Source organism: Patagioenas fasciata, chromosome 3 (genome assembly GCF_037038585.1).
Source record: "Patagioenas fasciata isolate bPatFas1 chromosome 3, bPatFas1.hap1, whole genome shotgun sequence".
Lineage (NCBI taxonomy): Eukaryota > Metazoa > Chordata > Aves > Columbiformes > Columbidae > Patagioenas > Patagioenas fasciata.
Genome location: NC_092522.1, coordinates 70,902,204 through 70,919,150, shown reverse-complemented (window position 1 = coordinate 70,919,150; position 16,947 = coordinate 70,902,204). Strand labels below are relative to the sequence as shown.

At 44.7% G+C, this 16,947-nt stretch overlaps 1 protein-coding gene across 5 annotated transcripts in view; it reads left to right on the top strand.

Moving 5' to 3' along the window:
• The first annotated feature begins 336 nt into the window (after positions 1-336).
• The window catches only part of RNF217 (ring finger protein 217), a 67,229-nt gene continuing 50,618 nt past the window's right edge, over positions 337-16,947 (top strand). Inside the window, exon 1 of one of the 5 annotated variants that reach the window (XM_065834536.2) lies at positions 337-1,458. In XM_065834536.2, coding sequence (XP_065690608.1) covers positions 802-1,458 — 657 coding nt within the window. In that variant the 5' untranslated portion in view covers positions 337-801. The remainder of the gene's footprint in view (positions 1,459-16,947) is intronic. The other 4 variants (XM_065834535.2, XM_071806582.1, XR_011738394.1 and 1 more) reach the window with 4 other exon arrangements.

Genomic DNA, 16,947 nt, shown 5'->3' with positions numbered 1-16,947 from the left:
CCTCTCACAGCAGCACTGGTTCTGCTCACTACGACCTTGTTTTCTTCGGTGATGTTTTTTTAATTGGGTGCTCACAGTTTGCTCAGAAGACGCTTCTCTCGGACCATAAGGGCACTATGGAATTTAAATTGCTGCTTGCTTCCCAACACCCTTTCTTACACCCCTGCCCGTGCTTTCGAGCAGATGACTTCGGGGGAGCGGCGGCAAACGCTGCCCCCGCAGGAGGAGAGACGGGTGCGGAGGAGGGAGTGGTGCAGCCCCGCCGCAGGTACTGGCACACGGCGGGGAGGACAGAGACGCGGGGCCGGGCCGCGGCGTGCGGGCAAACCCGCGGTGTTTACGCTTGAATGAGAGGCGAGGCCAAGGCGGGCCGCGCCAGAGCGGGGCGGAGCGGGGCAGGCGGAGGCAGGGGCGGGCGCGCCCGGCGGGGCGGCCGCCGCAGGCAGGGGGCGGGGACGCGTGGGGAGGGCCGGGGCAGCTGCGGGGCGCGGCCGGGCGCGCTGCCCCGCCGCACCAGGGTCGGCTGCCCGCGTCGTCCCCGGCATGGGGGTCGGGCTCCGGCCGAGACCCGGCGGGTGGCGCTGACTTGAGCAGCACCCGCCGCTCCCTCCTCCGCGCCCGCAGCCTCGCAGGGAGGAGGCCGGGCGGCGGCGGCCGGCGCCCGCGGGCGGGCAGGCAGGCAGGCAGGCAGGCAGGCGGCGCGGGGCTCAACGCGGCGGGCCGCGGGGCTCGGGACCCGGAAGCAGAAGCGGGGCCGGGAGGCGGCTGGATGGGAAGAAGCGGCGGCAGCGGCGGGCGGCGATGGGGGAGCAGCAGAGCTCGCTGAGCGCCCCGAGGGCGGCCGCCGCCGCCGCGCCGCCGAGCCCGGCCGGGGGCCCGCGGGAGCCGGGCCCGGACGAGCCGCCTCCGCCGCGGGAGTTAGCTCCGAGCGGCGGAGCGGCCGGGTCGGGGCGAAGCGGGGAGCCGCCGCCGCCAGCCGCCAGCCCCGGGCGGCGAGGGGCCGAAGAGGAGACGGAGGCGGCGGCCGAGCCGGAGCAGCCGCCGGCCGCGGAGGAGCCGGCAGCCCTGGCGGAGGAGGGGCCGGAGGAGGGCAACGGCCGCCGCCGCCCCCCGCGGCGGCACGTGTACTGCACCGTCTACTGCGTGGAGAACGACCGGCCGGCGGCGGCCCCCGTCTCCCCCGGCGGCGGCCCAGGCGGCGGTGACCCGGGCGTGGGGCAGCCCCCGGCGCGGCGCGGGGTGGCGGCGGGCAGCGACCCGCTGTCGGCGGGCGGCAGCATCGAGGTGGTGGACTTGTACCTGCTGCCCGAACCCTTCTCCGGTCTGATCGCGGGGGAGTTCGGGCCGCTGCTGGTGCTGAGCTGCCGAGTGTGCCTGGAGGAGAAGCCCATCAAGCCCCTGTCCTGTTGCAAGAAGGCGGTGTGCGAGGAGTGCCTCAAGCGGTACCTCAGCTCCCAGGTACGGCCCGGCAGACGCCGCTGAGTTGTGCTGAAGGGGGGAAAAACTGTTAAAAGGTGCAGGGGCAGCTCCAGCCCGACCCGCAGCCGCTGGTTGTGCGGGTCGAGGGCTTGAGCATCACTGCGCGTCCGGCTCCGCGGCTTGTGCGCCCGACGAGTTGGACTCCGGCTCCGTGGCGTGGCGTAGGAAACCTTTCCCATCCCGTACGGAACACGTTTGGCAGCTGTCTGCGTATGAGCTGCCGATTTAATGACCATTTGTTCCCGAAGTGTTTGTGCGTTGTTACGCAGCCTGTCGGGTTGGTCGCTTTTATGTTTTTAAGCTCTTGCCTATCTTTTAAAGAATTTTCTCTTTGAATTCTCAGTCTCTTGTTGTTTCATGGCTGGCGCCAGCTTCCTTTAAAGATGAGTGCAAAGAATGGTAAGGAACAGAGTTTGGGAGCGTTAGCAGCTGCGTCTGAGGCGACTCTTGGAGTTAGGGGCAGCCGTCCTGCAGCCCTTCGCACTGCTCAGCGCTTGTGCACGCGGGTCTGTGGCATGCCCTTGATGCAGCCGCTTGGCCTGTTATTCTGGGAATACATCACGTTTGGTACTATGCCAATTATGTAAGATTAAAATAGTGTGTGTGAGGGGGTGTGTCTGTGTGGCTGTTTGTGAAGAATCACAGTTACAAAGGTAAACAAGAACTTCTGGGGGAGGGGACAACAAAACAAACAGAAAAAAACAACAAACAAAAAGAAACAAGACAGCTTTTCCATCCTGAGCAGATAGCTGCTTGCCGTGCTTAGATGGGTGCTCAGATGTACTCACTTACAGGCTGCATGTGTCTTCATCACTGTTTTGTCAGTCAGAACTGCTGTTTCAAAATGAAATCAGCAGCTTGAAAGCAAAGCCCTGTCTTCGCTAAGGTTTTTAGTGGCTAGTTTATCATCAGAAAACATTTGTGCATTGTTTCTGCCACTAGTGTAGGCATGTCCTAAACCCAAAGAGCAATGGGAGAAGCATGGGTATGTGGGAAAAACAAGCTCTTTGCTTAACCACCTTTGTGTTTTTATTCAACAGAAACTTTTGGGATGTGCTCAGTGGAGACATGCTTGTTTGGTCATAGAATGGATTTTCACACCCGTTGTGGCAGGGAGCGGTGCTGAGGCAGTCTGTGCTCCCACTGGGCTGCGTATGTCAGGACGGCATAGACGGCTACAGCTACCCCTAAGCACTATAAATAGTTGTCAGGCTGTTCTGACCAGGGAACATTTCACTGCTTAGAAATTGCACGTGCTGGCCAAAGTGAAGCATGTGCTTTTCTCTGGTCATCGTTGACATATATGGCATTTATTAGTGCTGGTAGTGTTCACTCTGGCTAATAGTAAGCTTGCTAGCATTTTTATGGATCATCTTTGTTATCTTTACGTAACAGGGAAGGGCTTAGTATGAGATCTGATGGATGGGAGAAATGATGTTTTGAATGTGTCCTATAATACTGAAACCCAGGAACACTTAAAAAGCTTTCTTGAGATTTCATGTACAGGGCCCATAATGTTTTGGTTTGTATTTAAGTGGTGGACTGGAAACCCACAGGAAGCTTTCAGAGTATATTACCAGTCCATGTTTGCGCCACCTTTGTATTTGCCACTGAAGTTGTGTCAGAATGTTATCTTGCTTTGAAGCTGGAAATTGCGAAGTGGTGTGATGTTAGGGTAGACTTCTCTGGCTTCTGCGGGTATCTGCACCTTACAGTGATCTAATGGAAGTTACGTGATTTGGTAGCTAAAGCCATACCAGAGAGCTTTCCTGCCTGGTTTAGGCCAGACTCTTGGAGGACAATCCAGCAGCTTGGTGACTGAAACAGCTGGCTGGCCTGGGAACCAGGTGTACGACCCATGAAGTGGGTTTAGCATTGGCCAGCTGTTGGGTGTCTGTGCAGGGATGCCCTCTTCAAGGAAGCTGTTGCTATTGCTGAGCCCTCTGCAAATCTTATCCCAGCAGCTACTAAAAGGTCTGCTTGGCAGATAACCGTATGGGTGCTTCTGTGAAAAAAAGATGGGCAGGCATATGGATGCAGAGGAGGGGGCATCTGCAGCAGGGATACCGATGTTGAGGAGGGAGATTCACAGAGCACTTCTGTGGGCATGTTGTTACAGATGCTGTTATGACAAGGCAGAATTTTAGTTGCTTGATACATTTGTTCAGGGAAAAAGGAAACAAAATATCCTCAAATAACTGTCCAATGTGTTCGTCCCCAATCTTCCTTTCTGAAAAGAACAAGAAAGTGATATTTCTTTGAAGAGAACAAGAAGTGATTTATCTTTTTGTTGTGCTGTGGAAGGACCCTGTGACTCATCCTGAGGAGAAAGAGAAAAGACTTCTCCACGTCAGTTATATTAGAGGAGTTTCTAGGAAGGATGGGTGGAAAGGCAGTATAGGATAGAAATGAAGGTGCCTTTCATCATTGGGACTTAGCACTTCGTGTAGCAAAGAAAAAAAAAAAATTACCAGAAGTTCAAAAGGAGTAAATGTTGAAAAACTGTTTCTGTTTGAAAATTTAAACATTTTCAATTTGGATGCAGTCAGCTTGATGTAGGAATGTACATGAAGTTGAAAACAAACAAACAATCAAAACCCAAACCTCAAAGCAGCAATATGCATTGTTTAGATCTGTTTTCCTTGTCAAGGAAGTAATAATCTGTGGCCTTTGTTTTAGAGGGCACTGACTGATTCTAAATCTCTGGAGGAGTGGTCTTCCTTACTGAAAATGTGGAGTATGTTGGCAGAAGTATACTGTTTACAATAATTCATGTTGCTTTTAATGTCTCAGTGAAAAAAACTGAATTCCTGATGATGGTTTCACTGTGATTTCTGAATAGCAAAGTAAAATCCCTGTTAATGCATTCTGCCCTCTTCTATGCAAGCATGTAACAGCATCAAAACTTCTGCCTTGGAGCCCTTTAGAGATCAGAAAATCAACTGAAGTTTTAGGCATTGCTGAAATGAAGATTATCCAGATGAAAATGCTCCAACTGCAGAGTTCGCCTGTAGTGTTACTGGCATACTGAAAAATGAGGGTAATTCATTTAGGAATGTAGCATCGGAAGGTCCTTAGAGGTCAAATCCAACCTCTCTTATCACTGGCACCTTGCTGCATAATCCCTTTCAAAGATTTAATGGCTGGCGCAGAAGCTTAGCAGGCGAGCCTGGAGCACACAGGCTGATCTGGAGCCTGACTTTTGGTTAATTGCATAACTTTACCTCTGCCTCAATTTAGCTGTTCTTTCTCCCAGCCAAATACTTGCAGACCCCTCGGGGCTTTTCAGACTCTGATTGCAGCCAGTTTATCTACCTTTTAAAAAAAAAAAAAAAAAAAAATTGTGATTTTATTCTCTTGAACCCAGAGAAATTGAGGGAGGGGTAGGTATGGGTGATGGGCTAGTGTGAAAGAGGTTGTGACTACTGCACCTTATGACCTGGTGTGGGTCCCACAGAGCCTGGGCCAAGTCCCAACAAGCCCCATTTCCAGAAATCAATGCAGCCCATAGCTCTTCTTTGTTGTTATGCTAATTCACAAACATAAAACGGTTAAGGCTGAAGAGTGTGAATGTTTGAAATATCAGTGCTCTTCCAGGACTTTGGTGCTCATGTAGGTCATCTCCATGGGCTCTCAGGTGTATGCCAAGTGGTGTTAGGGTCAGAAGGGTGGAAGAACCATTTCCCCTTTGTCTGGGAGCTTTGGGCTTCTACACTTGTGCATCCAGCACACAAACTGGGGGCAGGGGAGCGTGGGGGGGTAAGAGGTTGGGAGGAACCAGGGCACTCAGTCTCACAGATGTAGTATTGCATTCACATCTTCGTCACTTCCCATCTTCCTCTCCGTTTAATGTGGCACGAAACCTGGGTTATTACAGAAGCTGCGTGCACACATAGGTTTGCTAAATGAGTGATTCACTTCCTAACCTCTCCTGGCTGCTTGTATGTCTGAGTCAGAGGGAGTATTTACGCCTGGTTTTGCTTTTTGTCCATTCGTGTGTCTGGAGGGGGGTGAGGTGTGGGGAGTGCTTGGAAATTTACTTTAAAAATAAACAAATAGGACAGAATTTTGACTTACGAGAGGGGGGAGTCCTAAAGTTTAACTAGGTTTTTATATTTAATTTATACTAGACTGGTAAAGAGACTAAGGTTTATATGTGTTTTCTCATCTTCCCAGTCTGTAAACCTGACAAGTGCTATTCAGAACAACAATTTCACTCCACACCTTTCAGCAAGTGTTGACTAGAAAACAACATTTGCTATTTCTTAACATCTATAAAGTACAGTATGTTCTCTAATAAATATTTGAAGCTGTGTATATATATCATTGTATTTAGACTTGTTTCATTTTTCCTATAATGTGGCTGTAAAAGTTTTATAGAAATCTTGGTGATTTGACAGCGTGCTTTTTCTGCATGCAAATCAGGAAACTTGATAATCCAGTTTTGATCTTATGCTCTTTAGGGATGCTTTATTTTGTAAATCTTGTAATTCTCTTGGAGCAGTCATTCTTGTATTAAAGGTCTTTGAGTGAGTTAATTTAAACAGCATACTATATTCTTAATCAGATATTATGGTGCTTTAATTATAGGAACTCTAATGAGATTAGTGGCCATGAGTAAATCAGAAGGGATTTTGGGGGGCGGGGAGGGCCTGTGTCCAACAGTATTTTGTGTGTGGCTGGTTTTGGTGGGACTAAAATCCAGCTGTCCCTTCCTGAGCATGAAATGTGGTGATTGTCTTCTCCCTGCCTGGGACCTGTTACCAGTCTTGTGACTTGAGATCTTGCGTTCAACCCTTTTCTGTGCATGATCTCATTCTGAACCTAAGGAAAAAAAGCAGCAGGCTGCTACAGTCAGTATTTTTGTGGGGAATGTGATTATAAAGCCACATAATGAAGGGGAGAATTCAGGAGCAGGCTGTATTGCCTAAAACTCTACCAGCACAGAACTGGAGAGACTTGACACCTGTGTGCCTCTTCAGGTGTCTGATTGTATCATGTAAATGATACACCTTCAAAGCTGTAGTCTGGTAGCTGATGAAAACCAGCCAGCAGAAATGAAGGCACCAAGTGCTGAATCATCTGATGGTTAATGATCTGCTTCTGCCCTGAGTCAAACCAGAGCTCAGAAAGGCCATTGTTATTCAGTGGGGGAGAAGTTCTGTTTTTGTAAGGGTTATTAATCCAAAAACATGCTCTAACATCATCTGGCAAGTTGCTACGATGGCTGCAGACTGGCTACCAGGAGGTGATGGCAGGGTGAGCAACCACCCTTCAGATGATACTGCAAGAATACAGAAGTTTCCTAAGGAGGAAGAGAGGTGCAGGAGGAGAAGAGAATATATTATCCTAGATTACGGGCTTTCTAAACCAAACCAGTCGCTTCAGCCACTGTAAAGTGGCTATATTGCTGAGTAGGAGGAGGAGGAAGCAGGTAGACCTGGTTCATCATCTGTGAACAGGCAGTAAGGTGCAGACCACCTAAACTGCTTCACTGTCATTTTCAACAAACAGCTTCTGAAAGCCTGTCCTGTTCTCCTGACATGTTGTATGCAGTGCCAGTGCCAAAATGCTGCTGCATAGCCAGCTGCCCAAGGGTTATTGTCACAATTCAGGATGATGTCCAAGTGCCTTTAAGATTGTAGCATTAGTCTTTAAAGTTGACTAGGCATATAGCTGGCTTCCAGTCCCTCTTGAATGCCTGTTGATGGATCCAGTTTGGGCCAAAACTTAAGTTTGGTACAAAGTTTTACAAAATCAGGCATTACTGGAAATGCTTTTAAGTTATTTTTAAGTAAAACTAGTTTTGAGCAATGTTCTTGAATGATAACACTGCTGAGATGCTCTTGTCAACATACCACCACTTCGTGTGGTATGTTTGTTTCCTGTTTGTTCCCTGTGTAAAGTGGCTGCAAGCTTACTTTATATGGATAGCTGTGATTTCCTCTTGTTTGGATAAGTCTGTTGGATGTAGACCTGGAATATGTGGCCATCATTTCTTAGCTGTGCTATTATGGAGTGGAGGGGAAAAAAGAGTGTCTGTTCTTCTTACAGCAAAGATTTCTGTTAAAGCTCTGATCTGTAGGATCAGAGATGTTTGGAATAGAAAAGATGGTGTTGCTTTGAACAGTTGCAGGAAGGGTTTTGCTAATGCGGGAAAGCCTGAATTCCTGGGATTAGGATAAATGGTGTCATGAAATGTTTGATATTGGTAGAAAGGGGTGAGAGTAGATAGTGAGTCCTACAGTGATGCCACAAATTTGTTGGTGTTGATATCAAAGTTCATTTTGAAGGGTAAAAGCTTCCTATGAATGTGAAATTGCAGTGGGAGATGGAGAACTGTTTTTGCTTTAGTTCAGATTGAAACCTTATTTTGAAAATGCAGAATTTCTGTGAAGCAGAAGCCCGGCTTGTCAGCTGCCTCCTATAGCCAGCATGTTGCACCTCACTGGTCTGCTGGTGGTGTTGGCACTGGGGACCACAGACAGTCTTAGTCACGACAAGATTGTCTGCCCGGTTCCTTCACTCCCACTGCTCCCTCCAGCTGTTACCAGGAGCTTCAGTCCAGGGATTTTAAAGTGAAATTAGTTGAAAACTGAACTGTTGGGTTTTAGTTGCCCAAACAAAGAGAAACAAATGTGTTAAATGGGGTTTGGGAAGGCCTTCAGCTCACCTCTGCCCTGTTCCTCTGTTTCTCCACTCAGAACAACTGTTCTTCCAACTGCTGTGGGGCCTCTTGGCCCTTCATTCTTCTCTTTTTCTTATACAAATATCTTGCTTCCTGCTGTCTAGACCAGCCAGGCTCAAGGAAAGTGCGTATCTTACATGGCCAGGATGCAAATACGTTGTCAAAATGATTAGGAGTTGTAAGGGTTGTAATTTCTTCAAAAGAATTTAAAATGGTGAAGAAGGGCATTGTTTATCCACCCAGTTACACTGGTTTATCTCTCTTTCAGTATACTTTAGCTGCTTGTACTTGTGTTTCTCTTACCCTTTTTTTTTTTTTAATACTTTCTATATAAATTTTATTTTTTAAAAAGTGCTTGTCTATAGGATTTTATCAGCGAAGTATTTTTAACTTTTTTTGGTATAGAAAAAGTGACAAATTTATCTAATGATGAAGAGGTTATTTAACTTTTGAGTCCAGTTTTAAATGCTTGAAAAATGTATGGTAAGGCAAAGAAATTAATTTTATTTGTTAGTTAATGTGAATGTAAAAATAACAGCATTCCTGTTGAATAGCCAGTTCTTAAATGTATGTTTTCCTGCTATGGCATGCATACATTTATTGTATATTTAAATAAGCATTGCGAGAGCAGTTGCTTAATGGAAGTGAAATAGGAAAGAAATTGGGATGAAAACCAAATTCAAGACTTTACTCCTACAGAAGAAAACTTCATGGATTTCATTGCAGAATGTCAGATGCTTAACAGTAGTTTAAGCTAGTTTTGGAACTGGAACAGAAATGGCTTAGAGTCTGCATTTACCTTAGTAGCTACCTCACTGCTTCAATTTCAATCAGTGTATATTTTCATTGACAAGCTTGTTGGGATGTGCAGTTGCTCCTGTTTATTCACTTAATTGTGAGAAAGGCTGTGTACCTCCTAGATTACAATATCATGAAAAGATAAAGATATTTCTAAAGCTATCCTGCTTTCTTTTCCTTACGAGCTTGCTAGTAGACTGTGTAGTGCCATCATAAAATGTCAAATGTCTCTTTTTTTTAAAGAATATCACATTCAAATAATAAAAGTATCTTTATGCTTCCATGGTTTTCTTTCTCTAGTGGTGTTTTTAAGAACAGTACAAACCTGTGGAAAATACAAGGGGTAAAGCTTAACTTTCTCAAGCTGAGTCATGCTCATGCTGCTGTGTGGTGTTTGCTAGCATTGACATCATAGGTACCTCTAGTTTAGTTGATTTGGCTCGCTTATCTCATAGGAATGGTGGTGTATCAGCTCAGAGGTGTAGGATGAGGATCTGAACAACTCTGTGCCTTTAGCTTGTAGGAAAGGGATGTCCTATCCAAATTGTTTCAGCTGTGATGTGGCTCTGTGCGGTTGTTCACACAATACAAGGAAGGAAAAAGACTGAGAAGAAGATTGTCAGGATGGGAAGTTCTTGGTGATGTTTTAAGAATTGGTTTGCCCCACAAGGTGGACTTGCTCAGGATAAGCTTTCATAAACCAGAAGGGAATCACGAAGACTGGTGGCCTCCATGTATAAGGTGGATCTTTGGCCTCTATCTATACCTGCAGCTGAATACTGGCTGGTTATTCTGGTGAATGGTGGGGAGAAAGTGAAATGGGACTAGCTCTGTCTGGTTTCCTATCGGATGGGGGTGGGCAAGGAATAAATCTAACCTCAAAAAAACAACTAACCCTGCCCCAGATTTTAACAGTTTAGAGTATGTAACATTGGTATAGGACTTCCAGGAAAATAATGGGATAGTATTTTAGGGAACTGCTGGAAAACTTCTGTACCCTATAGGCAGCAGAGAGGGGTGGAGTAGGTAGGTGCAGCCTGCTGTTGGTAATATGATTGCAGAGGTGCTGTGAGAAGGGCTGCTTTCCTGAACAGGCAAGATGTGCTTCGCTGTTGTCAGTACTGTTGCTATTGTATGGGGACAGAGAAATGGTGGAGCAGGGTTTCTTAACACTTTCAGCTATTTTGATGTTGCTTGCTGTGCGAGCGTGCTTTGGGGAGAGGACACCATGTGCCTTTCCACTCCAGCACACCTGTGCAGTGCCAGGTATAATTTGTCTGCTTAGAAGTGCTCCTTTACAGGTCTTACAGAAGCAAGTGTGTAAATGCTCAGAGCTTTTTCAAGTGCATGTGGAGCTCAGTTGTGCAATAGCTTGGAAATTCTGCTTAGTTAACTTTATGGTATTAGCATACAGCTTAAAAAGGGGAAGGAATGTGCAACTTAAAAGTTTTTTGAATGGATGGATCCACAAAAGAGCAGACATGCCCCATATAGTATTTGGACACCAAGTGTTGCATACCAACTACAAAATGTAGGTGTTAGACTCCAGGGAGAATTATGATGGCAGTAGTGCATTTCATTGTGGTGAACTAATCCTACTCAGAGTAGGGCTAGAAAATCAGTTGTAAAACACTGGAGTTCTGTCTAAATGTTGTTGCTGTTAGAGACGTGTGGATATTGACGGCTATCTAAACCTCAAGGCTGAAGTGAAATACATTATTAAAATCTGAAGTATCTTAAAGTATGTACGTATGTATTGTCCCCATTTTTCTTACATATGGGCTATGGAAATAAAGCAACCTCAGAAGTTTTCATCCATTTGTATAATGGAGATTCAGCCTTGCTTGTGTTGTATTTCTCAGTAACACTAAGAGTAGTTTTCAAAATTCTGAAGATGTTCATTCTTTCAAGGTATTATCTGGAGTTCTAATTTTATTTTAAATTACTGGCAGCTTCCCAGTCACTAAGATTTAAACCTCTTTCTAGCGAGTTGTGACTACTGCTGGTGGACATTACTGAGTGGTTTGCCTCAATAGATGTTTCATGTGAAGGCTTGATTTGCTCTTCTTTTTGTGAGAGTAACTCAGCAAATTCTGGCTGAAGTATCCCAGAGTGTAATGCTTCATGAGGATCTCACCTAAGCCAACACAGATGGACACATATCCAGACAAGGCCAAGCCACCACTTCTAGTAAACTGAGGATCTAAAATGACTTCTAGATCTCATTCGTTTTCTTTCTATATCAAGAAAAGTAGACCTCTTGTCTAAAGCTGAAAGTTTACAGTCATTTTAGCTTGCATCACTACTCACCCTTCATTCAACTTGGTGTCTCTACTGTTTCTGCATCATCTGATCAACCCACAGAAAAACTAAACTGGGTTAAAATGAACCTTTTACAACCATTCATTTTTTTTTCTTACCCAGTTCCTAATTGTCTCATGCACAGCCTGCAAATGTTTATTCTGCTACAACATGGTACTGAATAAATTGTCTATGGCTAAGCAGGGCCATTTATTTTGGTAACTGTGACAACCTGTCAGTACAAAATGATTGAAAAGGCAGCGTGAGGGAAGGGGAAAAAACATGTCCAAGATGAGTGCATGCAGAGGTTTTCATTGGAGCTTGATGAAATCAAACCTGCAATTTGGTCCTGTTGCTGCATCATTTCCTCTTTCACAATCCAGATGGCAGTGACAGCTTGCCCAGTGCCCGAAGGTGCATCTGCACCCACAGCCCTTGGTCAGATGTGGTGGCACAGTCCAGAGAGTTTCTCTGAGCTGTTTCCAGCACTGAGGTTCTCAGTCCAGCCAGGGTTGGTACCCACCAGTCCTGTCTCTGCTGCCTGTGGTGGTGTTAAATAAGAAACTTTCAACCAGCTGGGATTTTAAAGCACCCCCAAGTGCTTTATAGCATTGAACAGATAATTCCCAAGGCAGTTTTATAAGTGAAGTTTTTCATGTGAATATTCTTGCAAATGGGGCACCCCTTTTTTTGATCTTGCTTCTTTGAACAGTTTTATTTTGCTGCAGCCAAGCAATTATCATTATTTTCTTGAAAGAAATTTTTCCTGCACCAAAGAGCTCTCAAAAGAAGTTCCTTGCTGCTACTTGGCTAATTGAATACAAGTGAAAAGATGCAGAGCTCTAAATGATAGAAAGATTTGGGGGGGGGGGGGGGGGATTTAGTTGTTGGGAATTTTTGCAAAGACACAAAGTGCCTGAAGACTGTTATTAAATGTCATGTTAAAACTGCATTTCATATTTAAAAATGCACAGCAGACCAAGGAGTAGCACTGTCATGAAGAACTAGAATGCATTATCTTGAGCTCTTAGCTTAAGAAACTCTTTGCTAATGAAAGTACTTCTTGAGCTTGGTCATACAGTCTCTTGGTACAAGTGCAAAAATATGAACTTGTTTTGAGGAAGGCAATCAAAACCAATTCATTACTATTTCAAAATATTATTTTCCACTCTCTTTCTGTAGTTGTCATGTTTAGCTTTTTGACCCATACAAATTTTAAGCCTACTTTTTACAAGTATGTTTGTTCTGTTTGTTTGGGTTTTCTGCTCTACGTAATCCACACTTCTAGCAGGTGCTGTGAATGGGCTCTGCCTGCAGCTTTCACAAGCTAGAAGCATGTTTCTTAGTGAGAAGCATTGGAATGTTTGGGGTAAGCAAAGACGACAAGGAGAGGGTCCCCTCTCCTTGCCCCTATAATATACTAGCACCAGAAGGTAAGTTTTCTGATATTAGTTTACCATTTAGCTTCTGTATCAAGTTCTGATTTAGGAGAATTTAAGTTTTATTAGTCCTTCTGGTGAAAGGAAAGAGCAAGAGGTTATTTGATGATTGTTTTCATGTGATGCTTTTCTTTTCTCAAGTAGAAGCCCACCTGACTGTTGGAACATTACCAGGAGGCAGCAAATCTGGAATAATGATGACAGATGATGCAAGAGGCTAGTAATGATACTTGAGAATGTGGTAGGCAGAGGAGAGCAATGAGGCCACTTTATGAGGGGAGGGTTTATTTGGAATCTCAGGCACCAGTGTTTAAGAAAAATGGCATGAACCAAGAAGGACCGCAAGGAGAAAAGTGCTGTTGAGCGGTTGGAGAACTGTTTGTTTTAACATAATGAGAACTGGTAGGAGAAATGACTACTGTCTCTAAATGCAAGAGAGGGTAGGCACTTCCAAAGAAATTTTGGCATAACATAAATGTGGATTAAGTTAGACTAGAAATCAGTGTGAGCCTGCCTATTTGGGAAATAAAGGAGGGATCTCAGAGAGCCCCTCCACTCTCTGTGAATTTAGGAAGAAGGATACCAGTATCTGAGCAGTTCTCACGGCTGGCACCTTTGATGCCAGCAGTAGGGACTCGCTGTGTGGGACCATTATGTGCTGAATTTGGCCCAGTTGGATGGGAAGGACACCCATGCTTCTGAGAGCATGCCCTATTGAGGAGAAGTTTGAGTCCGTTGAGGAAATAATGGAAGAGTCTTATTGTCTGGCATTAGTTTTTTTTAACCATTGAACACAGCAAAAGATTTTCTAATGCCAAATGTGTACCTGCAAGCAGTGCACTTCAAACTGTACTTTGTGTCCAGCGTTTTTTGGTCTGTAAGGAATCTGAAGTCATATACTTCACACTGGTTTTAGGAGAAATGGCTTTTAAATAAATTTCAAAATTGTGGTTTCAAGACTATATTTTTGGTTGGACTGATCTGTCTGAATCAGAGTCAGATGCCCTCCTCAGTTGGCAGAGAAGGGGCTGCATTGCTGTTACCTGATGTACCTTAGATTGTAGAGGAGGATGCCTTTGTAAAACAAGTCTCCAAGGGAATTCGATCAGGCTGTTGTCTAAAAAAAACTTGTGAGAGAAACAATCACTTTGCTAGTTGTTCTTTGTTTTAATTTCCATAGATTACTTTTACATGAAAATAATGAACAGAACACATGGTTAAGGTACCAAACAAAAGCTATGTAACACTGAAAAACAGTATCAGAAATTGAGTGTTTTGGGTGTGGGAATTGTTCTGATTTTTTTTCTTTTTTTTTTTTTTTTTTTTGTGAAATTACAGTTACCATCTGGTTGAATGTGTTGTAAATTACTGTAAGGTAGCAGCTGTTTTTTGTTGAACTTCCTTGCTTCTCTGTTAGTGTTTAGTTTAGCTGTATGTTTCACTTGACAGGCAGCAGCATCTTCATTCTGGATTTATCTCTTAATGTCCTGTTCTAAGGTTTTTTTCCTTCCAGTTTTTTGTAGTAATATCTGACAAATTTTGTGAAAGGATTTTAGAATCCTTAAAGTACTTATGTTGATTGGCTGGTAGTCTTTTGGTAGCTCAAGTTGACTTACTGGGGATTCTGGTGAAATCCATCCTGGTTCTTTGCCTGGCCTGGTGTACATAGAGTGCTTTGCTATTGAGAAGTCTGAGATGCAATAAATGTTGAGTTTCTGTATTAATCCCAAAATATACTTGCAAGCTGCCTAAATGAACTTGTTGAGGCTGCTGTGCTCTTCATAGCTGCTATATGCAGAAGTTAGATCCACAGGGAAAATCAAGAAATTTTGCACAGCGGTGGAGGCTGAGTAGCAAAGCACACATGGCCTATGTCTTTTATGTCCTGCATGTGTTTGCACCTTTGAGGACTGTGTAGCATTAAGGGATATTTTTATTTAATTTTTGTTAAGTTAGTTTCATACCAGGCTAAATTGGTCTCCTGCAGGACTTTGGTTTCATGTAGTTTCTCTGAGTTAACCAGTGAAGTCTGGGAACATAAGTTTCATGGAAGCATTAATTGATTAAATTTTTGGCTCTGGAATCAGTAGCAGGCACTAATTTTATCATGACAAATGTACTGCTAGTTTTGAAGACTGATATATGCTCACAGCAACAGGCACTGAAACATTTAAAATGTTTCTGAAAGATGTAAGCTTATGATTTTTAATGGATTATTTCAAATATCATAGAAGCAAAGAATGGTTTGAGTTAGAAGGGACCTTAAGGATCATCTAGTTCCAATCTCCCTGCCGTGAGCAGGGGCACCTTCCACCAGGCCAGCCTGGCCTTGAACACTTCCACAGATGAGGCATCAGCAAGTTTCCTGGGCAGCCTGTTCCAGTGTCTTACCACCGTCATGGTGAAGAATTACCTCCTAACACCTAATCTAATTCTACCCTCTTTCAGTTTAAAGCCATTACTCCTTGTCCTATCACTACATGCCCTTGTAAAAAGTCCCTCTCCAGCTTTCTTGTAGGTCCCCTTCAGGTACTGGAAGGCAGCCTACTCTTCTCCAGGCCGAACAATCCAACTCTCTCAGGCTGTCTTCACAGGAGAGGTGTTCCAGCCCTCTGATCATCTTTGTGGCCCTCCTCTGGGCTTACTCCAGTAGGTTAATGTCCTCTTCTCTTTTGGGGGCCCCAGAGCTGAATGCAGTGCTCCAAATGTGGTTTCATGAGAACAGTGTACAGGGGGGTGTACAGGGGGAAAATCACTTCCCTCAGCCTGCTTGGCCATGCTTCTTTTGATGCAGCCCCACATACGATTGGCTTTCTGGGCTGCAAGAGCACATTGCTGGGTCATGTTGAGCTTCTCATCAGCCAACACCCCGAAGTCTTTCTCAGGGCTGCTCTTAACCATTCTCCACCCAGCTTGTATTTGTGCTTGGGACTGCCCCGACCCACGTACAGGACCTTGCTCTTGGCCTTCCTGAAGTTCGCATGGGCCTGTCAAAGTTCCTCTGAATGGCATCCTTTCTCTCTAGCATGTTGACCACACCACACAACCTGGTGTCATTGGCAAACTTGCTTGGGGTGCACTTGATCCCGCTGTCCATGTCACTGACAAAGATGTTGAACAATGCCAGTCCCTGAGAAACACCACTCATCACTGGTCTCCACTTGGATGTCAAGACATTGACTGCAACTCTTTGAGTGTGATCATCCAGCCCATTCCTTAACCACTGAACAGTGCATCTGTCAAACCCATGTCTCTCCAATTTGGAGACAAGGATGTCATGTGGGACAGTGTCAAATGTTTTGCATGAGTCTAGGTAGGTGATGTCAGTTGCTCTTCCCTTATCTATCAATGTTGTGACCCCTTTGTAGAAGACCACTGAATTTTTCACTCACAATTTGCCCTTTGTGAAGCTATGTTGGCTGTCACCAGTCACCTCCTTACTTTCCATGTGCCTTAGCATAGTTCTCAGAAGGATTGTCTCCATGGGCAGAGAGGTGAGACTGACTGGCCTGTAGTTCCCTGGGTCTTCCCAAGGTGGAAAAACTGATGAGAACTATATCTGGAATATATGAAATAATAGTATATCTTGTGTAGTGGCCTATTGAGATGCTTAAAAAATGCAGAATTGCTGCCCAAAGAATTAGAAAACTAAGATGAAATGAATTAATTGGTTCGCTATTATGTATTTTGAGTGGGTTATAAAACCTTTATTTATGGCAGGAAGTTGAGCTTCTTCAAAAGTTATATGCTTATCTAATGAGTGCTGTGAAGATCCTGGAGGGTGACCTCTGTTCTCACCAGCTTCTAACTTTTGCTCTCCTTCCTTTTCCTGGATGAGCTTCCTTTCCACGGTCAGGAGCTTTTTAAAATGCTGTTTCCTTTCTGTAGCAGTCCTTTTGCTTATGGTATTTGTAGCCATACTCTGAAAGGCAGATGTTTATACAACTTAGGGCTAACTTGGTCACATTATATATTATTCATCAATGCCATTAAAGTGAAAGCTTTGTATTGGAAGAAATCAAACATCTGTTGCTGTGTGATTTTTAGGGAAAGCAATTGTTATTCAGCCGTGGACTCTTATCTCTTTTGTATCTTTGGAGTCTCTTTCTTCTTGATGATATATAATTGACCAGGAGAGAAAGACCTCTTTTCTGGAGGATCTTTGTAATCAAATGTCACACTGTAGCTTTAAACTGAGATGCTAAAGCCAAGGTTGAACCTTCAGGACACATCACTTACAGC